The 23,743-nt window shown below is 42.7% G+C and overlaps 3 protein-coding genes across 4 annotated transcripts in view; 2 read left to right on the forward strand and 1 right to left on the reverse strand.

Annotated features, from left to right (window-relative positions):
* notch3 (notch receptor 3) overlaps positions 1 to 7,941 on the forward strand; it is a 37,934-nt gene extending 29,993 nt beyond the window's left edge. The window contains exons 24-33 of the mRNA XM_080776983.1: positions 112 to 641; positions 774 to 1,106; positions 1,204 to 1,352; positions 1,898 to 2,123; positions 2,374 to 2,464; positions 2,588 to 2,756; positions 2,871 to 3,175; positions 3,354 to 3,501; positions 3,615 to 3,712; positions 3,845 to 7,941. Coding sequence (XP_080633109.1) covers positions 112 to 641; positions 774 to 1,106; positions 1,204 to 1,352; positions 1,898 to 2,123; positions 2,374 to 2,464; positions 2,588 to 2,756; positions 2,871 to 3,175; positions 3,354 to 3,501; positions 3,615 to 3,712; positions 3,845 to 5,329 — 3,534 coding nt within the window. The 3' untranslated portion in view covers positions 5,330 to 7,941. The remainder of the gene's footprint in view (positions 1 to 111; positions 642 to 773; positions 1,107 to 1,203; positions 1,353 to 1,897; positions 2,124 to 2,373; positions 2,465 to 2,587; positions 2,757 to 2,870; positions 3,176 to 3,353; positions 3,502 to 3,614; positions 3,713 to 3,844) is intronic.
* A 3,886-nt stretch (positions 7,942 to 11,827) lies between these two features.
* Positions 11,828 to 13,155, reverse strand: LOC308323365 (retinol dehydrogenase 8; the record flags this gene model as incomplete). Its single annotated transcript, XM_080775094.1, is given in 7 exon segments — positions 11,828 to 12,043; positions 12,187 to 12,207; positions 12,209 to 12,374; positions 12,556 to 12,649; positions 12,844 to 12,918; positions 12,950 to 12,970; positions 13,059 to 13,155. Coding segments are annotated over 7 exon segments (690 nt in total).
* Positions 13,156 to 19,436: 6,281 nt separating this feature from the next.
* soul5 (heme-binding protein soul5) lies at positions 19,437 to 23,293 on the forward strand. Of its 2 annotated transcripts, none has more exons than XM_080774912.1 (7): positions 19,437 to 19,531; positions 20,315 to 20,374; positions 21,127 to 21,217; positions 21,310 to 21,430; positions 21,597 to 21,730; positions 22,039 to 22,202; positions 22,766 to 23,293. In XM_080774912.1, the coding sequence occupies exons 1-7, from the start codon at positions 19,470 to 19,472 to the stop codon at positions 22,836 to 22,838; spliced, it is 705 nt and encodes a 234-aa protein (XP_080631038.1). In that variant the 5' UTR covers positions 19,437 to 19,469; the 3' UTR covers positions 22,839 to 23,293. The 2 variants fall into 2 exon arrangements, with proteins under 2 accessions (XP_080631038.1, XP_080631039.1); XM_080774913.1 differs by lacking the exon at positions 19,437 to 19,531 and adding an exon at positions 20,046 to 20,207.
* Positions 23,294 to 23,743: the final 450 nt, after the last annotated feature.

Below are 23,743 nucleotides of genomic sequence, written 5' to 3' on the forward strand. Positions count from 1 at the left end.
GCACGTGAACATCATTCAGGGTCATGACAATTGGTTTAAAACAGTCGTTTGGTTTTCTGTGCTTGCATCATTCTCAGTACCGAGTATGAATTATGTTGTGTGCGTCCTCAGGGCTATGCTGGGCCTAACTGTGAACGGAGCATGTCCTGCCGAGAGCTGTCCTGCTACAACGGAGGCAACTGTGCGCTCACCACACGGGGAGCGCGCTGCACCTGCCAGCCGGGCTACGCCGGGCCCCAATGTCAGCACCGCAGCAACGAGGGATGCTCCTCCCAACCCTGCCGTAACGGAGGCCTGTGCACAGAGGAGACCAACTTCCCCTTCTTCCACTGCCAGTGTTCTGGCGGCTGGACGGGCAAACGCTGCGAGCAGAGCAGCAGACTCGCTGAGCTGCCGCCGCCCTCCTGCCCTCTGGCCGACTGCCACGGCAAAGCCAACGATGGAGTGTGTGACAAGGAGTGCAACACGCCATCATGCCGCTGGGACGGCGGCGACTGCTCGCTGGCGGTGAACCCGTGGGCTCGCTGCACGGACCCTCGCTGCTGGCGCGTCTTCAACAACAGCCAGTGCGATGAATCCTGCAACAACGCAGAATGTCTCTATGACAACTTTGACTGCAAGAACAAGGAGAGAGTTTGCAAGTAAGCCATTCAGCCACGTCTTGTAATCCAAACATCCTCAAATTCCTTCCTTTCCTCTAGGTCTCCAAGGTATGCCTGTGAAGAGAATCTTAGAATTAACGTTGCATCAACCTCTCTGTGTGTCTCTCCCAGTCCCATCTATGAAATCTACTGTATCGACCATTATGCCGATGGGCGCTGTGACCAGGGCTGCAACACAGAGGAGTGTGGCTGGGACGGCTTGGACTGTGCAGGGAAGGTTCCGGAGCACTTGGCCGACGGGGTCCTGGTTCTAGTGGTCTTACTGCCTCCAGAGGAGCTCCTCCGCACCAGCACAGCCTTCTTGCAGAAGCTGAGTGCCATCCTGCGCACCACGCTGCGCTTCCGTCTGGACGACAACGGCAAAGCCATGATCCTGCCCTACACCCGCAACGAGGCACGTCTCAAGCGAGAGCTCAAGCGGGAGCCAAATGAGGAGGTCATTGGGTGAGTCGGACATGCTTTTAGGATATTTAAAAAAAAGTCTTTCCCTGTGGGTTGTATGATGATTAACGGTAAATGTATCTCTGTGTTACTCCTGCAGATCCATAGTCTACTTGGAGATAGACAACCGTCTGTGCTCTCAGGGCTCAGAGGACTGTTTCCCCACTGCTGACAGTGCTGCGGACTACCTAGGTGCCCTTTCAGCAGTGGAAATGCTCCGCTTCCCGTACCCCCTCAAAGAAGTCAGAGGTGAGTGTAGAACACCAGTAGTACATCGGTTTGCAATAACCCTCTCCCTCATATGAAAGAGTAACTCACAGCTCTTTTAAATGGAGCTAGAGACTGGTTGGATTTAACACCAGTGACCACAGATTCATGGGAACACCCTAGACTTGCAAACTATTCTATCTAAAGTTCACAAGGAGTTAAAAGATAACCCCCCAGTGAAGCCTGTTCATGACTGCAATTGGGACTCCTACAGAACCGGCTTCATAGTTTATAGACTTAAAAAAAAAACCCTATATGTTCACAAGCTACCTTTTTACAGATGTTTTAAATGGTCCAAGCTGATGATACTGCCTGGGACTTTTTGATTACAACGCATATAAAAGCACTAGACTCTCTAATATTGATCATTTTTATAGCCTTAGAGCAATCAGTAATTTTCTTCTTTGAAAATGTAGCTGCAATGGGAAGCACTTACATACAAAAAATATAGTGAAACCAAATGTAAATTCAGACTGAGTGTCAGGCTAGGGATTAGGCCTGATGTTTCTTCTCTCTCCTTCCTTAAGGTGAGAAGATCGTTGTCCCAACTGATAATTTTGAGTGGAGCAAGATTATGCTGGTGGGCATCGCCTCGCTGTTCCTGCTGGTGATCCTGATGATAGGCATGTTGATCGCTCGTCGGAAGAGAGAGCACAGTACCCTGTGGTTCCCAGAGGGCTTCTTCCTCAAGAAAGAACCCAGCAGTAACAAGAACCGCAGGGAACCTGTTGGCCAGGATGCTCTGGGCATGAAGTGAGTTATTTGTGTGCAATTAAACACCACGTATAATGATTGCCTGTTCTCTCTTTTTGTCTGTGGTGAATTGCTGTGGAAATATTGTATTAAGACTCATGACTAGTCAGTTTGCCTGTCACTGTCAGCAAATGTGTCCACCAGAGGGTGCTGAAAACACCAAAACAAACTGGAGAGCTCAACTAGGTAAACATCTAGGTTGCATTGTTGTGTTTGTAATATTGATTTCATGTCTGCTGCTATCATACAGACACATGCCAAAAACTGCAGAGGAGTCTCTACTTGGAGACCATAGTGACCAATGGATAGACACCGACTGCCCAGAAGCGAAACGACTTAAGGTACAATTTTTATATTTACTCATTGTCCCAAAAAAAGGAAGCTGCAGGTGCAGCCTGCCTCATTCCTACTTGCAGCAGTTCATCATGTTTTAATCATGTTTTGTCGCATGTTTACGTGCTCAGGTTGAGGAACCGAGTATGATGTCCGACTGCGAAGATGCAGTGGACAGCAGACAGTGGACGCAGCATCACTTGGCAGCCGCAGATATCCGTGTTCCACCCTCCATGGCCCTCACCCCACCCCAGGGAGAATATGACAGTGATTGCATGGACGTCAATGTCCGAGGCCCAGGTCAGCATGATCCATACATTACATGTGTTTTATTTAAATGCAAGTAATCTCCTCTTATCATTTCCTGTCATTAGATCAGTACATTAACTTCTGTTTTGCTTCTTCTGGAAGCAGATGGCTTTACTCCTTTGATGCTGGCGTCATTCTGTGGAGGCGGGCTAGAGCCGGAGGTGGCCGAAGAGGATGAGTCGGAGGAGTGCTCGGCCAACATAATCTCTGACCTCATCTACCAGGGTGCGTCCCTGGCCGCTCAGACGGACCGCACAGGCGAGACGGCATTACACCTCGCCGCCCGCTACGCTCGCGCCGATGCCGCCAAGAGGCTGCTGGATGCCGGGGCAGATGCCAACGCCCAGGACAACACAGGACGCAGTCCGCTACATGCAGCTGTGGCCGCAGATGCCCAGGGTGTCTTCCAGGTAGACAAACACATATTCAGTATATATACTTTTTAATGCTTTTCAAATAAATCAATAATCAAGACATAACATGCACTGTGTATTATACGACAGTGAGACATTTTGGAACATCCTTCAACACATGTACCGTGAGTGTTATCTTGTTAACGCTGCCTCTAAATCTTTTCTACCACCAAAGATTCTGATACGAACCCGGGCCACAGATCTGGACTCTCGGATGTACGATGGCTCCACCGCGCTAATACTGGCTGCACGACTGGCTGTAGAGGGCATGGTGGAGGAGCTTATCACTTGCCATGCTGACGTCAATGCCGTCGATGAACTAGGTAAGTCATGCGTGCCATGTTGCGGAACCCGCTGCTGTTTAGTGGTTGTATTCACCTCTGAGCAGAACATTAGTTAGACGTTTTTTTCATTGGCGTTTTCTTGTCTCCTTCAGGTAAATCTGCCTTGCACTGGGCAGCTGCTGTCAACAACATGGATGCCACCATTGCCCTGTTGAAGAATGGAGCGAATAAAGATATGCAAGACCTCAAGGTATTGCAGCTTTGTATCAATTATCTTCATCTTACCACACCAATGGCAGTATATTTTATCTTTGGAAGGATAATGATTATTACATCTAACACACTTATTTATCTCTCTTCCTTCTATTGTTTTTGTTTTCAGGAGGAGACCCCTCTCTTCCTTGCAGCCCGTGAGGGCAGCTGTGAGGCCGTGAAGGTGTTGTTGGCCCACTTTGCAAACCGAGAGATCACAGACCACATGGACAGGTTGCCGAGGGACATCGCTCAGGATCGCATGCACCACGACATTGTCCAGCTGCTGGACGAGTACAACACAGTGAGGAGCCCCCAGGGCCACGGAGGGGCTGGACACCACCTCGCTGGGGGACACACCCTTTCTCCCCTCATGTGCCCGCCCAGTGCCTTCCTGCCCAGCCTAAAGACCACCCCGCAGGGTAAAAAGAACCGCCGGCCCGGAGTCAAGGGCTCCAGCCTCGGAAGCCAACATGCCGCTATCCTCAAGGATTCAGTCAAGGCCCGCAATAAGAAGCTCACCCTGGACATGCAGAGCGCCTTGCTGGAGAGCTCGGTCACCCTGTCCCCTGTCGATTCACTGGACTCTCCCCGTGGTGGAGCTAGCAACGCCGGCTACATCACTAACCCCACCTCCCCCGTGGCCATGCCTTCGCCCGGGCTCTTCCACTCCATGTCTGTCCCCAGTACGCCCATGGTTCACAGCAGCATGATGGAGGGAGGAGGCCAGTTCGCAGTGTCTTTGGCCCAGCTCAGCGACCTCGGAGACGGAGGGATGTCCATGCAGGGCCGTGTCTCTATGGCGTCGGCCCTCAACCACGGCGGCTACTTGCTCAATTCGGGCCAGATGGGGATCAACATGGGAATGGTCAGTCCTGTCAGTGTGCCCTTCGACTGGCACAGCCGGATGACGCCCACCACCCAGTGTGGCCAGCAGGTGGTGAACCTGGTGCAGAGCAGCCAGGCGGGCATGCACGTCCCCCAGAGCCCCGCCATGCAGCAGCAGAGCATGATGCAGCTGCACCAGCACATGTACCGCGCCGCCATGCTGCAGCCCACGCCCATCACCTCCACGCCCACCATCAGCCCCGTCAAGCTGCCCTCCATCGCCGAGCAGCAGCAGCAGCAGCTTCACAGTCACTCCATGGCCGCCCAGCAAAGTATGGCCCGCATGGGCACCTCCACCCCGCCAACCCCCCAGACCTCACAGCCTCCCCAGGGGTTCTTCCAGCAGCAGCAGCAGCAGCAGCAGCCTCCCCAGCCCCAGAGTGTAGCCCAGCCCCAACAGTCGGCCACCCCAGTAGCCCAGCCGCCTCAAGCTCCACCCCCACAGGCAAGCGGCAGCACAGCGGGCCTGGAGGATTACCCCACCCCTCCCTCTCAACATAGCTACTCCTCCGCCTTAGACGCCACCCCCAAGCATTACCACCACCTGACCAATGAGCACCCGTACCTGACGCCCTCCCCGGAGTCTCCCGAGCCCTGGTCTAGCCCCTCCCCTCACTGCGTGTCTGATTGGTCAGACTCCACCCCCAGCCCGGCAGTAGCCGGCCCTGCCCAGACCCAAATCCCCCACGCCCCGGAGACCAACGGCAAGATGCAGGTGTTTGCGTGAAGGTCCCATGGCTTCCGCGTGGAAAAAAAGGAACTGGGGTGAAAAGAATGAGTGGACAGACCTATGAGCCTGTCTGTGTTTTTTTTTATGTGTCAGCCTGTTTCCAAGATTTTCATTGGATGTGGATTGACTGTGTTTTATCAAGAGGACCGTCTGCTAGTGATGTTTGCAGAGAAAAGAGTAAAGGGAAATGTGTGTTGTCTGGGATAAAAAGAGCAGACAATTTAATGAAGTAAGACTTATTCTGTCACAGATGGACTTGTTTTTTATTATTAAAAAAAAGTATATGAAGAAACCAAGTCTTTTATTTCAAAGACTTAGGGACGCTCTCCTGAAAACTAACAAACTTTTTAAAAAGTAGATAAGTGGAAAAAAAAGAAGCAAATGTTGAAGGGAATTCCTTTTATTTTTTATTTATTGTTGGTTTTATGTTTCTCCAAACTGCCTTTTCAGGTGTCTTTTTCCCCCCTCTCTTTCTGTCCTGGCCTCTCACAATGATGCTGCCCCACCCTCACCTGTTACATAGAACACCTTCAGTAAGTACATTTCTTTTAGGCCAGTGTAACGGTATAAGGAAATGAGCATTAGTTTCTGCTCACTTCCTTACCTACTGTAGCGGTTTACACAACTCCTTTTACACTCTGCGTTAACCGACAGAAAGTGCAGTGGAGAATGCATCTTGACTGATATTTATTTAGGCCAACAACTGGTTAAACAAAATATGAAAATATAAAAAATGCATTCCATAGAAGTATTATGAATAAGAATGTGAGGGTCTCTTGAAGCACTTCCCCAGGTGGCGTAGTGGGTCTGGATCAGACATAGGTTCAAGGTTCATGGTTCTTCATAGGTTCATGGTTCTTTATTTTACGGTCTTTATTAGCAAGAGTACCTGTGAGACGTTTACATTGTTTCAAATAATTGTCTCTCATTACACCCAATGTCAGGTCAGGTATCACTGTTCATTCCCTCCACTCGCACTGGTGGGACGAGTTTGCCTCCAATTCTAGACCCACCTCAGATCACTCCACGTCTGGAGTATGTTTAATTCACTTTAATGAATGCTATAGAATGCTATTATGCCCTGTTGTTTTGCATATAAAATCAGCCTGTCACTGCCCTTTTAATATTCATTTAATTTTAATTGTTTTTTATTTTTATATGTATATTTCTTGAGTTCACGTATAACTGTTTTTCACCTTGATGTGCTAAGCTACATTTATCGGCTGCTATTCTATCTCATGCCCAAACCTTCCAGCATGTTTGCTTGTTGTGGCGAGTCTGGCGCTGAAACCCTTTCATCCTCTCTTCAGCTCCCATCTGCCATTCACGTTTTTTTTAGTAAAGCATTTGGAAGAAGTGTGCGAGCCACCATATGCCTGATTTATACTTAGTTGTACGCAGTTTCAAACTTTCATGCATGGAACATACAGAATCTGTAAGCTCACAAGCCTCTAAGCTTGAGCTTGTAGATCTGCTATTTTCAGTGCACGTGCAACTACCCCAAGTATAAATCGGGCTTCAGAGCTTGGCTGGAAAACACTTGATTCATTCAGCCCTGGTAATGATGTCCATGCATGAGATAAAGAGGAAGTTGCGTTATGGTCAGTGTGAGGGAGTGGCTGCTGGGCTGCGACTGCTGATGGCGTGTTACTCCTCAGGGAGGTGTTTATATAACATGCAGGGAACGGTTCCTCTGCATCTACAGCAGCTTCGAGCCTAGCGGCCACGGGGTAGCATCCTCAGACGACTTGTTAAATTGACACGGAAGGAGAGAACACTACTATGTAGTGCTGTACTCTCCCAGCCTTTTTGCAATACTCTGGGGATGACACTCCCGGCGATCCAGCAAACCTCTGCGTATTGTCTGACTATGACCGTTAATTTCTTCGTGTCTTATTAACATACCATGGGCATATACAGTATATATATATATATATATATATAAAACCATTTGACAAACATTGTGAAAACTTCATGTTTCTTGTGTTTGTGTCTTGCTGTATGCATGTGACAACATGAACAGATACTTATTGGACACCATTATACCAGTCGTGGTGGTGATGGCCTAACATTCCTCTGCCCTTAGTTGTGTCATATTATATTCAACCAATGGAATCCGTTACCGTTTTCTCAGACCTGGGAGGATAAATTGCCAGTGTATTCATTTCAGTCCAGAGGTTATTTACAAGGCAATGTTGTTCTGTTCATGTGATTATTCTAGTTGGGTCCATTCATTTCCTTCCAAGGTCGCACTATTACATTTCCTTTTTTTTTGTACATTTCAAACTCCCAACGTATGCCTGTAAATATGTTCGTCCTGGGTTAGATTTATTTGTTTGAGAAGTCTTATGTTTCTAAAATGATTATTTACTAAAAAGGACAAAAATAAATGTACTTCCTTTTAGCATTATTGTGAAGCTGAGGATGTGACTGATATTTTATTGGTCTTGTATTATTAGAACAGTCATAGATATTTTCTATCATTAATTTCTATACTTGTTTAAAAGTAGTTTTAAAAATCATTGTACATAAAGCCTTTTCACAATTTTCTTTCTACAGACAAAAGTTGTAAAATAAGTTACTTCTAATAAAAACTGTAGGGAACTACATTTTGTGTCTTGTTTTTAATCTTGTATTTTTCCATTTATAATATTGGAGTTTGTCTGTATATTCTGTTAGCAAAGATATCTATATTTTGGCTAGGTGGAGCTTACTGTCTAGGCTCCTAGTCTCCTACAGAGCACTCTTGCCAGCTAATGGAATTGGAGTCAAGGGTCCTTGTGTGTCTATAGGGCCTATCTATATGTTTGTCTTTCTGTGTCTTCTGTCTTGAGAATGGAGTAGGTAGCCTGACTCCGCCAGATGGAAGATAGTCAATCTAAACTAAAAAGGGGTGTGACCCCAATAGTAATCGTTCAAGGTTGTTTATGATCCTTGATCCTTATGGTCATCCATATAACATATAAAAAATGTGTAAATGAAATGAATTCAGGTGTTGAAAGAAAGTTAACAATCTATATAATGCAACATTTTCACATTTTCATTATGCTTTTATGTGAAACTAGTGTGTTTTCATGATCCTGAATCCATACGAAAAACACTCATTGGGCTTAAACGGCCATAGCCGTCAATGGCCCATCATCACAAATGTGATGAGGTCAGCACATTTGGGCCAGTGACTATGGTAGGTCAGTGACTATGGCCTAATTTTGCCCTAATTTTGCCCAATGGGTTCAGAATCATGAAAAAACCCTAGTTTGACAGTTCAAATGTTACTTTAATAAAGCGCATAATGAACATTTGAAAAGGTTGCCTTATGGTACAGGTTGTTAATGGTACCCCAACTTTCAATCCCTGAATTTACCATGATCCACTAATTATTTCATTGACAATTGTTTATGTTATTTGGATGACCCTACTATTACTATTGCAATTTATTTTGGTTCAAACCTTAAATTGACTGGCCTGACGGCTTGTTTCACATTTTGTTAATTTGTGAATCAATACCGCCCCCATCTGGTGGAGTCAGATTAGGACGTAGGCATGGCTTCCGCGATTCAGTCTACTGTCCCTTATCGTCGCCCGTAGCAGCGGGGTCTTTAATTTTGAAAACCGAAACCACGAAACCCCCCAAAATCGCCTAAAGCTGACCATAACTCCATGAATGAACCTGACCAAAGTAATACAGCACTCAGGAGCACAGCATGCTGGACTGACCGCGTGGCAGAGATTTGGGGCTGAGACCGTGTTCCAGAATCTTGATTGAAATCTCCACTTTTCAGGTACAAAATGGATATTTATGATCTTGAATGGTTGAATACATTGTTGATGTCTTGTGTTTAGATTAACATTCTGACCGAATTATGTAGTTTGGAAATATAATATCGTACGTTGACGATTTGCCAATGGATAGAACCATATGTGAATCATTTAGCAAATAAATTATGATTGTAAAATGGTGGGTAAATATATGGGTAAAATTAACCAATGTCCGGGGGTAAATAGCCCCGCTCGGAACCCTAGTACGTAAAGTTTCTGACATTTGGATGACTTTACACGGAGGGTGTAGAGTAGACTAGACATGCATTGTTCATACGCGTTATGTTACCTATACTATAGGTAGAGAGTTGGTATGTGCGCATGTGTGAAAGGACCGGCATTCATTATACTGTGGTGTTTACAGAGACAGAGTCATATAAATGAACCCTGACTTCATAAGTGTTAATAAACACATACAAGAAACCAGAGACTTCTGACCGTCAGACAGCAGCTGCATTTCCCTCATCTCACCCTGATGCCCTGTGAACGACACCCAGTGGGGTGCACAGACATTTAGAGGGGCAGGTTCTCAAGTGGAAAAAAAGGGCACCTAGCACGTGGAACCGGCCAGTTGCCTTAACCCATTCTGACCTGAGATCAAATTCTAGAAATGTCTTCTACATCCCGACAGTTTTCTGAAAAAGCTATGTTTCTATGTCAGTCGTTCTTTGATTTTTCAAAAATAGCAGACTTACAAGCTCGTAACGCGCCACTCGGCGCGCTATGAGGTTGTAGATCTGCTATTTTTCAATAGCTAAAGCATAACATGATAATGCTAACACCAAAAGGGGTTACCGCCCTTTTTTTTCTCAAAAGGGCACATTGCCAAAAGGGCAGGGGGTGCTCTAGCACCCCTAGTGTCTATCTGTGCACACCACTGCTGAATTATGTGAACTAGTCCTTACCCGTTGTGAGATATTGCCCCCCCCATAAATATATTTAATTGCCGTTAATTTTAACTTGTATAATATATAGATAGATAGAGTTTTTATTAAAGTATACTACATCATAAGATGCCCAGCCCGCACAGGCTTATAAGACACTCACAAAATTGTACATATATAATGATACATATAGTTACTCATGGATACATCGTTCTCCAATGTAACTGCCATGCCTTCTCCAAAAACACTATGTGTGTTTTTTTTTATGAATAAAAACAGCACTATAACAGTACAAAAACATACAAATGCATGGTAGGGAAATATGTTCATGCAGGCAAGGACCACAACATTTACATTTATTAGCCCACAGATCCCAATTTGTAAAGTATGAAGGCCCCCAGTTTGACATATGACCACTTTGAAATATTAAAATATCTAAAAACGCATATTACCCACGTAAAAACCCCAGGAAAGTGGTTATTGTCTCCCAAACATCATTAAAATAAGATCTGGTTGTAAAAGGGGTGAAGTGGCCCTTTAAGAGAGAGACTTTTAGGATTTTTACCACTAAACCTGTTCAATGGATGTTTTTTGTAACCTTTTCTGTAGTGTATATCTAGTTTACGTCCGAGCATAGACATGGTAACGCCCCACCTGCCTCTAATTAGCCTACCGACACTGCCGCTCTTGACTGTCCTCCGAGATGCGAGGTTACTCCGTGGTGGGAAATAATACAAGAGAATGACAGCTTGGCACGCGCAACAGAATGCAGCCTTGTAACTAACTTGTAAGTTTTATTTTTGTATAAGAGGCAAACTAATATGGTTTGATTGAATAATTGATTGAACACTTACGGTGTACTATGATTTGATTTGGGTGTGTTCTAAATGGTGTTAGTGTTGATTATTGTGTATTAATCTAATTATAGTAAACTAATACTATTATACTAAAATGGATAAAGGTGAAGGGAAAAGAGACCTTTTTACAGTAGACTACAATAATGTTTCAATTTACACATACAAATAAATGACACAATAATCAACACAACCACTTTATTTAGAACACACCCAAATCAAATCATATTACATCGTACATGTTGTTCAATCAATTATTCCATCAAAGCAAACGGCATAAACAATATTACTTAGCCTCTTCTACAAAAATAAAACATACAAGTTACAGTTCTCTTGTATCATACCGTACTTTATTATTAACCTCGCATCTGACTATCCAGCATAGCTATTGAACCAACAACCTCTGTGGTGGTGGGCAGATACTTTAACTGCAACACCCTAGCGCCCTCCTGTTTTTAGAGCATCACTCACCCCCAATTTAGTTTTAGTTTTTTTAAACCACAAATGTTAAGAATGTTATTTTAGACGGATGCTAGGTTCATTGTCTTCACTCTGACTATTTGTTGTTGATTGACTAGAGTTCATTCTTACTCTGCTTATTTGAATAGTTGTACGTAAACTTAATTTAATGACAGAAATAGTTTACAGACTTACAGTACACAAAGGATTAAAAAAATATATATAATAAATACATTTCCTATATATATTATTGAAATAATTCTGTTATCTTAATACTAATTACTTTTAGTACAACTCCTAATCATATCATGGTAGGTAGGTGACTATATCCACATACAAAACAGAACCTCTTTCATTTCAGAGCTGATCCCTATAAATACACTAATATCACGTAGAGTTTAATCTACCAGTCAATCAGTGACAATTTCTTGTCCTCTTTCTAAGACTAAACGTATTAGTTGTACAGTCTGCTTAACTTGTCATTTAAATATTGAAGTCTTTCTCCTCTGTAGCATTTGTAGCACCCATAGAGTGGCATTTAACACAGAGTCATGTTTGAAGACCATCTTATAGAAGGTGTCCAGTGGTAAGCGACCGGTGGGGTCTGCATGTTTCAAGGCAGTCATAGGTGTGTACAGTCGATTGGTCTGGTGGCGTAATGGAGGCTCCTTTGAATTTATCACTTTTAGTGTTTGCTGCAAAGTAACAAGAGGACAAATACGGCACATTATTTACTCATTATTCATGGATTATTGGATTATACTCATTATTCATTTCCAAGGATGAAACTTGTTCAAACACAAAATGATGAGATGAGAACATTAATGTTTGTTCGTGCCTCTGCCACTTCCTCTGGTGTCAGTCTGGCCCATTGAGGTGAAGACCTTCCTAGAGTACGGCAGGTAAATCTCACGGAAGACTCTAGCCGTCTCTTCATTGGTTCCCAACAGGTCCATCTTCTGAGCATCCTCGTATACCTTCCTTTCGAACTCTGTCACCACAGGGCCAGGCTCAACTAGAGTCATCCTCAAGAGGGAGGTGTCAAACAAAGACATATAGGAGCTCTGTTCAAATATAATGTTGCATTGCAATTATTTACAATATTGATGTGTCAGGCCTGAGTTGACTGGCCTCCATTTTGTGTGGTGGCTGCATTTGGGTGTAATGATTAATGTTAAAACTTGAAGATGTAGAGTAGTCTATTCACTTGATGTTAAACTTCATTGCCTGTACTGCAAGACTTTCACAGAATCCCTCCACAGCAAATTTGGAAGCTGAGTAGACGTCGTTGAACAGAAGTCCTGTATGGATATTTGAGACACCTTGTTGGCACCCGCAAAAGTCTCAATTAATTCATCATTACACTGTAAAATCACGAGTGTTAATTTAACTCAGAGTGTACAATTGGTGCCAAATTGGGCCCACTCTCAGAGTTAAATTAACACTGAGGATTTTACTGTGTAGCTTAATTTTAAAGAAATTCTACCGTGCCAACCTTGTATTCCCATGACACTGCTCATCACCACAATATGGCCACTCTGCTGTCGCTTCATGTCTGGGAGCACCTCTCGCACCCCTCTCCAAGGCCTCCCGTTTCCCCAGGTCCCGCATGGTGGCCACCACTGTCCCAAGCATACAACACCCAATATATTGTTATACCCTTTTAAATATGAACTGTTCATAGCTGGAAAATACAGCGGTAAAGCAGACCTTGGAACCTTCGCAGCTCATCCCTGGCCAGTTGTACTGCCACAGCCAGACCGATGCCAGATGAGCACCCTGTCACCAGCACCCTCCAGGTCCCCATGCTTATAGCTAGTAGCTGCTGCACAGGCAGAACAAGGGGAAATGATGAAAGGTTTTCTTGTTCCGACTATACTACCATCTAGTGGATGAAATTAATACTGACCGTTCACCACTGAAACCAAGGAATGACATAAAAGATTGTAGCTATGCCAGGCTGGATTAATAGGGGCTCTAATCCTATTTGTGGCCTAGGAATGCTTGGCTGGAGGGTTGAATCCAAGAACACTCTTATTAAGATCTGTATTGCGCCTATTGTTTATTTGATTTCATTATAGGCAATTCTTGCCTAGATGTGAAAGAAAATCTAAAATATCTAAACATTATTATCGTATGTGGATGAGGGAGCCTATGTAAAAAGTGCACGTCGAGTGAACCTTTAATGAAATTATTGCACAATTTAGAAATTGCAGCCTAATTTGAGAAAAAGCATGTCTACCAGTATGTATTTTCTTTTGTGGTAGAATGACTGAATTTCAGATGATGGCTTCACAATAGATCTTGTTTAGCAATTATAGCCTGGCCTATAGCCTACTATATAGGCTACCCCTGATTTGTAAATCTTGCAAGTCCCTGAATGAAGTGAAGATAAAATTGGCTTATAAAATGCGCTACGATCCGGTGTGCTGTTGCAATCTTCTACCAACCTGTAGTAGCCTATAACTACACAGCAAACGGTGCAGCAGCGTCTGGGCTACTGATCGATGTGTGTCTCGTAGGCAAGTCACCGTCACACCACAACATGGTGCTACATAAGCGGTTTAAAAGGTCACACGTCGTACTCGTCACTTCAGTGCCGGATATGGGAGTTGTAGTTATTCACCTGGTCGTAAGACGGTGTCGTGCTGCGAATAGCACCGTCCTACATATTAGTTACAGTGTTTAATCTAGGCCTATCTTTATGGAAGGCCTCATGGTGTCAGGCTGTCATGATGTGACTCATGTTGATCTGACATTGCAGTATTTCAGCATATACAGTAGTAACTTTCTTCAAAACAACAAAGTGTCCCACTTCATGTGTCCCACACATGAAGTGGGACCCCTGTTACGTATAGGCCCACCTCTACATATATTAAAGTGTTTTAATTGCATAATTATTCTTTTCAAAATATTTTATTTTGATTGTATAACAGTATGGGCGTCAAGTCACAGGTTCACAGAAAAAATAATAAAACATCAGGTTTTAGTATCAGTGACTGAGGTAAACAAACGTACTGTTTAAATCACAGATATCGTCGGCAGACGATGAAATGACTATGTTATTGTGCAAAACATGCCCCTTCAAGACAAAAGAAAAACATTTTCTCCCCTTCAAGTCCCAATTTAGTAAAGCCAATTCCCAATTCCCCAGCCTCTCTACAAGTACTCCATCTCTGCTAACCCCCACAATCACGTATCAGTCATTGGGAGGGTGAAGAAAGCCTCGGGTCTCCTCTGATACCCGGGCCGTCAAGCCAACATCTTCTTTCCACCCGACAGTGAAAGGTCTCACTAGGGGGGCCGAACGCATGTGGAGGTACACGCTATCCCCCCCACCTCCTCCCTCCCCTGAACAGGCTAATTGCATAATTATTAATACTTAATCAATTAAAACACTTTAATTATTATAATAATTTTCAAGTAGATCAGATAATGCACATATTGTTGCATAATGTAATTTCAATCAAATTTCTTAGGATAAAGTAGAATTTCAATGTAATTTCACATCAACTTTTAATAGTTTTTGAGTGGTGCAACCACTCCAAGGAACAGCAATGTCCCTATGTTTAGAGTACCAACAGGGGGCGCTGTTGCACCACTCACTTCAGACTGGTCTGATTTTTGTTTTGCAAATCCCATCTCTGCAAATTCTCCAAATAATATGCATATTATTCATTGATTTTGTTGAATTGTGATTCAAAACACCCCTGTGTATTTTCCACCCTGACAGGATAACAGCTAGAAGTAGCCTAATGTAATGTTTTCACTGAAAATAACAAAATGTGTGTTCAATTTTCTTTCTTTCTTTCTAAGACAATGCAGTGGTGCGGTCAGATAATTAACAATTAAAGTCACACAGAACCACATTTTTCCACTGTTGAGGAAAAAGTGTTTCAAAGTGTCCAAAAATAAGAATACAATATACACTCCACAATTATAATCTGTGGAAACCCTTGATTCACAGCCTGGGGGCCCACAATCTCCATCAGACCTCCGGCCTAGAAGTTTTCTCACCAAACTTGATCAAAGTATAGGAGCCTTTGCGTGCAAGTTGTGACACTAGTTGTGAAACTGCATTTCTTTAAATCCTGTCATGCCTGGGGGCCCACAATCTCCATCAGACCTCCAGCCTAGAAGTTTTCTCACCAAACTTGATCAAAGTATAGGAGCCCTTGCGTGCAAGTTGTGACACTAGTTGTGAAACTGCATTTCTTTAAATCCTGTCATGCCCTTTACATCACAACCATGCAAGGTCTAAGATTTTCTCATCATGATAGAATTTGATCTCCATTGTCCTCTGAAAAGCCAGCAATCTTTATAATGACCATATGACATGAACACACTCACCTCTGCATGTAAATGGCCCTTTGCTCATGTAATGTGCGATGGAAGCAGTAACTACTGATAAAACCCCACATTTGTATGTAAATTACATTCTGCAGCACATTCTATACATTCATTAAAACTATGAACTCTGACTACATGCAGTGCACGGGGATAATGATCATTATAACAATGTGCAAGAAAATATTTAAAAAGTGAACTGAACTTCGATCAGTATCGGGTCAGTATCTTTGGTCAGCAACATGTCAGTATTATGGTCAATTTACAATTTACAATTTAGGCATTTAGCAGACGCTCTTAATCCAGAGCGACTTACATTAAGCAAGAACAAAAAAGCATGGGAATACATCACATAAAGACATTTATCATGAAACATGCGTAAGCTAAGAAAGTAACAGTGGAATATCTATAATGAAACTATACATATAAGCTATACATCTATACTACTATGCTACACATATGTACTATGACGTGCTATGACTACATACAATGCACTTATGCTGTCTACATAACATGCTATAAGTCTGTATCAAATGCTATCTAAGTCTACAGAATTGCTATCTAAGGGGGTGGGGTAAGTGCTATGGGCCATGATGGAGTCTGAAAAGGTGGGTTTTCAGACTACGGCGGAAGATTGGGAGTGATGCTGCAGTTCTGACTGCAATGGGAAGTGCATTCCACAGTTTTGGAGCCAGAAGGAAGAAGAGTTTGGGACGTGTGGAGTGTTGTCCCGGCGTTTTTAGTGAGGGTACTTCCAGCTTCCCTGCGTTGGCTGATCTGAGTGAGCGGGAGGGTTTGTAGGGTTCGATCATACTTGCAAGATATGGGGGAGCCATACCTTTGGTTGCTTTGAATGCCAGCATCAGAGTTTTGTATTCTGTGCGGGCAGCGACCGGGAGCCAGTGGAGGGAGCGGAGCAGGGGGGAGACATGTGTGAATTTTGGCTGGTTGAAGACCAAGCGAGCTGCAGCATTTTGGATCAGCTGGAGAGGCTTAAGTGCACATGCTGGTAGGCCAGTAAGGTCGGTATCGGTATCATGGTCAGTATCATGTCAGAATCTGGTCAGTATCATGTCAGAATCTGGTCAGAATCTGGTCAGTATCATGTCAGCATCATGGTCAGTATCCTGGTCAGTATCATGTCAGTATCATGTCAGTATCATGGTCACTATCATGCTCAGTATCATGTCAGTACCATGGTCGGTATCGGGTCAGTATTATTATAGTATTATTGTCAGTATCATGGTATCAACAGTATTACGTAAAGACCTTTACATAATACATTGTGAGTGGGGCCAGGGCTTTGAAGGAGTGGTTTATTTATGTTTTTCTCAGAGTAAATCCTTTACTCACAGCAGCTCCTCTCAGGTTCCATTATATCTACATGCACATGCTAAGCACATGTGAGGAAAAAGTGTTTTCAGTCATCAGTCTCAACTGTCAAGCCTTGGGATATAACATACCTTTCTTAATGACACATTCATTCAACCAATACAAAATGGTGATTTTAGTAGCCTATAGAACAGCCTTTGTCATGGCAAGGACCCCAATTTACGCAGTCAACTCCTATATTTTACAGACAGTTAGGGTCTATTTGGACTCCTGGTGTTTCTCAGACCTGACGTTGAGAACCACTGGTATTAGATGATGGGGAAGCTGCGAAGCACCATAGGAAGCACCATAGGTGACAGTGAAGCGCCATAGTAAAGTCTCTGTCCTTTGCTTAGTTCTCTGTTAACTTATGTCCCATTTAAAAAGTTGCCAAACCGCGTAAGCATTCTCAATAAAATGACTCGAAATTGCATCTAAGCGAGTCTTGCATATTTTATGGAGATTGAAGTTGTATTTATAGCTGAGCACCCACTGCCTAAACCTAGGGCTGCGCACCCAGAGGAAGCACACCTGGCCACCTGCTTTTCTTTCTTACTTATAGAACATAATTTCAAGTTGAGCAAAATCAAAACGACTGCAAAGTGATCTCAGAGTTACGGTACATGCAGCGAGTAAAATTAACATGATTAATATATTTACAAGCTGCATTTGGAAAGTTACTCTGGAAGTGTAATAAGTTACTTACTCATTACTCTTTCAAATAATTAAATTGACTTATTACTTGGTATCAAAAGTAGTGAGGGTACTTATTACTTTTGCAACCCTTGCCTTCTGAAAAAGTGATATGCAATAGCCTACAATCTGTTTTCATTCATTTTAGACTACTTTATTGGACAAATAATTAACCTCGCCGCCAACCGGGTGGGATACAGTATATGCATGTACAAAAAAGGACCGGAGGTCGCAGTTTACTATGAAACCGTGCGTTTTTGACACCTGACCCACAATCCCCGTCACTCTGTCACGTCACCTAACTCAAATCCCGTCGCTCACCCGAGGCAAGCCCCCAGGTCATCGTGTGCAACAAGCAAGTATGCACTCGACAGAGTGCAGTTCTAGTTCCTTCACTCTTTACTGGATGGAAGTAATAGTACATTAATAGGCTACTTTACTGCCCAACAACAAAATGTTTAATGTTAATTGCTGTTCCATAACTCCTTTGTAGAAAAGTGTATGGAAGGGGCAGGTTTATATTCTTTGTTTTTTTCCCCCCTCAATTGTACCAGAGGGTGTGACTGAGATGATTATCTCAATCATGAATAGAAGTCCTTATGCGAAGGGGGAGGTCTGCTGTTAAAGCATCTATCATATTACAAAGAGCAAACAACTCAAGGAATTCTCTGATGCTTCTTTTGTTTATGGTGGACTAAGGATGTCAGTAGAGGCTGGCTCGTTCAGTCAGTACAATGTGGTGGAATCTAATACGTGGGAAATTGGCATTTTCTCATCATGTGCGTGTCACCATATACAATAAGCATGAAACCTCTAGCATTACAGGTACACACAGTAAAAACAATATCCTATAATTGAAGTAGATAGAAGTAGAATAGAAGAATAAATAAATCCAATAATCAATAGCCCGTTTCTTTTATTGCGATCAAATGGGTGTGACTCATAGCAAAAACATGACATAATCTTATGCATGAAGGTAGCTTTGGTCTTAAATTCAATTTCAAGCAAAAACCTATACTGCATTCTGGCATGCAGCATTTCGGGTTAGTCTTGTTTTCTTTCTAACACCTTTGGTTCTATAGGGCTCCTCATATACAAACTATACCTCTTATACAGTACCTCTCACACACAGACATATATTTTATTTCTTTATTTTAAGCCCCTAGCAAGAAACATTTGGTATTGTGAATAACAGGCTTTTGGAATTCAGATGATATTTATACCTGATAAAGGGAATAACAGAACAAAGGGACTCGAGGTTTAAGCACTGCAACATTCAAAGTGGTGCTGCAGTGAGATTTCTTAGATGGGACTCTATATAGTATACTCTGACAATATTCAAATTGATTAACGTATATATCCCATTAGAGTGCTAAATGAATGATCATTCCATGAGATGGGAATCTCTCTAACTGGATTGAATGAGCTCCGAGTTGTCCAAGCTCAAACTTCCCAATTTTACTTTTTAAGATTCATACAGATATAAGAATCGTTTGAGAGAAAATTAACGTGCAAGATTACCTGCACTTTCATGCCAGAAACATAATCTATAATCTAACTTGTTCTACAAGTTTTGACACATGTAGTGTGGGATGTCGCGTGACAGTGGGCCTGTGTCACGCGATCGACCACAAGTATCTGCCCATCCTCAATCAGAGCGCTTACGCAACAGCCACGCTGGGCACAGAATGTTTGAAAGGTAGGGCACAGATGAGCGCTCCGTCTCATTCTCCACTGACTCACGGAGGGGGCACTGATGTGGCAATCTGGCAGTAGGTCTCCACACACATTTGCCACTTGTTCAGACTCAGAACTAATAGTGTTTCTCATACACCGGCAACCCCGGGATGGATGAATCCTGAAGAGTAACCCATGTGGAAATAACACTCCTGAAGGAATCGGACAGTGAGAGGGACACTGTCCCGACAGGAGGAAATTGACTGTTTGATTATTGACTGTTTTGCCCTGACAATAGCATATAAGAGAAACTAATTTACCCTAAGTGGAATTAACAAAGTTGTAACAACATGTTGGCCCGCGCAGAGAGCACTGAGGAGGGGGCAGGTGGTCAAACCTCATAAAAGGGCACGCAGATGTTTGGGGGGGTCTATCGTGCCATTTCACATCAGAAATTAGTACATTGGATGTCTTATGCTAACGGAGCAAGATCTTCCACGATTACTTGGCCCATGTCATTGAACAGTAAAATAATTAGGTATATGTTCTCATTATAATGTAATAATGTTCGATGCAAAAGCAACAAACACACCCCCCCCCCCCCCCTTCACGTGCAGACAATAATATTGTCAGCTTTGACACGTGAGTAGTTGAGAGTGTAGGGAGTGGCCTGTGTCCCTTTCATAACTTGTGTTAATAAATAGTTTGCCGCCACTGCATGGCCAAAAGACCCTCTCTGAACAGACGCAGCACAACAGTATTTGTCACAATGTAAGTACACTTTCATGTGGTTGTCTTGGTAGAAAATGAATACTGCGAAAGTGGCATGATAATAATCTCTGTGTGTGTGTGTGTGTGTGTGTGTGTGTGTGTGTCAGGATTTTGATTTCAGGACTAGTGGGTTTGCTACTGGTGCTGACAGCTGATGCGAGATTGGGGTGAGAAAACTTAATTGATATTACACGACAACAGTTGCAAATACTGTAGTTGCTTTGCTTGTATAATGAGTGAAATAATGTGTTATTGGAATGGAAGCAGACATTGTTATTCCAAACACTAGTTTGAAAAACATAGCAAGACCTGTAGCCTATGCATTACTACAGTTAGTGCCTTTCTTATATTATGCACAACTACAGATGTATTAAACATTTACTCCCCCCCCCCCCCTTTTTGCATTCAAGGAGCCTTGTAATATTACATTATTGTTGGTTTTAGTCTTGCTAGTATAGTAGGGAGCTCATCAATTCACTGTTATTTTTTAAGATATTCTTTTTGGCTTATTTCTGCCTTTATTGATGGATACAGTAGTCTGACAGGAAATGGGGAGAGAGAGATGGGGAATGCAAAGGTCGTCTGGATCGGGTGTCGAATCCGCGACCTGCTGTCAGGTCTATAGGTGCCAAGGCGGTTTACGCCAGCCGTCCGGGCCAACTTACTGTTCTTTTGTGGTTAGGTTACACTCAAAACCGTTCATTAGTGACAAGAAATGACTGTGTTATTGTGACTGAATGTGAAAGTGAAGATACAAATCAAATAAGCCTACTACACAGACTTTCTATTCAAATATCATACCAAATGACATTTATTTTCATTTTGAAAAATGAGCTGCTGGGTTGGTGTCTATAGTATTAACATGAATCAATATACTTGAATTTTTAACTCATAAAAGGTTTCTTCTTTAAATGAACAGGCCCTCATCTGAGTCAACTTTCTGCACTGAGACCAAGGAATGTCTTCTTTATGATCGGGTTTGTGATGAATCTGAGAATGAAAATTACGAGGTGAGTGACTTTGGCGTTTTAGACATTTGAGTTGTAACCTTCAGAAAGCTCACACAATGTTGATTTGTGTTTCTTTGATTCTATGTTAACAGGTCAGATACTACAGTTCTCTGAAATGGGTTTCAACAAATGAATCAGGCTTGTTCATGGAAGCGGCAACAATCACTGCCTTCCATAGATTATTCAAATACATCACTGGCTCAAATGCGCAGAGTGCGTACAGTTTGTGTACCGTGTGTGTGCGTGCATGCGTGTGTGTGTGTGTGTGTGTGTGTGTGTCCGTGCGTGCGTGTGTTCTTGCGACATGTGCGTTACATTTAGAAGGCAGTTAGAATCACTCGTGTCATCTCTTGCTGACATGCACGTATGTAACCTACAGGTGCAAATATTGACATGACAACTCCCGTGATTATCAAAAAGCAAAAAGAATCTTGGAATTCCAATGTCTACACCATGAGCTTCTTGCTCCCATCAGAACATCAGGCCTACCCCCCCAAACCTACTGATGAAAAGGTAGGCTCTCAGAGAGAGAGAGAGTTTATATGTCCAAGTGATTAATCACTTGAATCCTATAGTGTGAATATCACAATATCCAATCATTTGTAGAAAATTCTAAATATCCAATCTATAAGCTACACATCGTGTAGTGTAGACTCTAATTTGTCCCTCTACAGTGCTGACTGTAGAGGGACAAAAAGGAGGAGACCAAGTATGGACCCCCTGGGAGGACACCGGTCAACATTAAGTGTTTTAAGTGGATAATATTAATAATGTATTTATTATGGCCTGGAGGATTAAATCAGAAGTCCCTTCCCTTGTAGGTGTACTTCACAGACATGCCAGATATGAAGGTGTACGTCATGGGGTTTGATGGATGGATGAGCTCATTCAAGAACTGGTTTGAGTTCATGTATCTTCGGAGATATCTCAATGAAGCTGGGGCAACATACAACAGTGAATTCCGCTACGCCGTGGGATATGACAGGTTTGAAAACCACAACTACAGTTTTTTTTCTCAGTTAGTGCTGTGCCATATGAGCTTGCAGATCTGCTATTTTTGAAAAATCGTTAAGATTTGCAAATCTTTTTTAAAGCAAACATTTTTAACTCAAATCGTTGCTCTTGGGGGTCCCAGGAACAAATTTATTTGAGATGGGGATCCGCAGTCAGTAAATATGATTTTGGGCGTCCTTGGCATGAAAAGGTTTGCGCAGCACTGTTATAACAACGTTATATAACTGTTATATAACTGTTATAACAACGACATAACATACATTCAGAAAACTATTTGATGTGTGTGTGCGCGTGCGTGCTGTGGCTCTTCATCATAGTTTCTTAGAAAAGGATACCAGCACACAAATGGACATTTTGGCCTACAGGACCTACAGGACTAAATCATGAAAATATTAGCTTTTTCTTTCTTTTTTTTTAATGTAGGAAACAAAAAAATAAAGGGATCCAGAAAAACCTGTACGCGTCCCCGACCCAGTGTTTGGGAACCTGTGCTGTAATCTAACTCATCTCTCTCTCTTCTCTTCTTCATCATAGTCCCATGAAGCTTGTGAACAGGCACAATGAGGCCTGGTACGTGGTTGAGGGAGAGCATGTGTGCCCCCCCTGAAGACAGACAGTCTCCATTATTGTACATCACAGCGAACAGAGCCCCCGACAAGGAGACCTCCCTCTGGAAGCTGCAAGGAACTGAACGTTTCCATTTGACCTATTAAGGCACAATGTATAGCTATAGAATAGATGATTAGAATGAACAGGAAAAACCCTTATAACCAATATGAATGTCTTTTAATGATGACATGCAGTATGTTTATACCTCATAGTAGTCATGATTTTATGTTCACATAACAGACATATAGTGGAATAAAGTCAATAATACTTACTACCTCATATAGGGTGTTGCATGGCAAAAAATAACCAATGCGATTTGTTTTGTGCTTATGCTAATTTCTATACTGTTCTATATATATATATATATATATATATTGCAAATTATCAGTGTCATAAAAGATTACATTTTGTCATTAAATTCCACATCTAATTAAAAATATTTGTATTGATTAATTGTTGAATAATGTCTGATGGCCACACTGACCAGGCAGCTAAAGCTGCACAAAATATCGTTATCGTATCGTTATTGAGGTATGAACATGCGCAATATTAGACAGTATCGCAAAAAGGCAAAGGTATCGTGATATATAGATATATTGTCTATTTACTTGCGCAAGCAGAGCGTGCAAGCTAGTTTCGCCCGGGACTCGATATATATTGTCGATATATATCGTCCACTTGTAAAGCCAGCAACCTCCCTCTGGTTTAGCCTGTGCCCGCTTAAAATTGAGAATATAAAATGTTAACGATAATATTGTATAGCCTATACCGTATATTTATTTTTAATATATTTATGCAATATTTGGCATAAATACAGAGATATGACATTTCCAGCCCTAGTGGTAGACCAGTAGTATTAATGTCTCAAGTAAAATAATAAGCTCACAACCCGTCGCGACACAA

This window comes from Protomyctophum bolini, assembly GCF_963924005.1.
Source record: "Protomyctophum bolini genome assembly, chromosome: 11".
NCBI lineage: Eukaryota > Metazoa > Chordata > Actinopteri > Myctophiformes > Myctophidae > Protomyctophum > Protomyctophum bolini.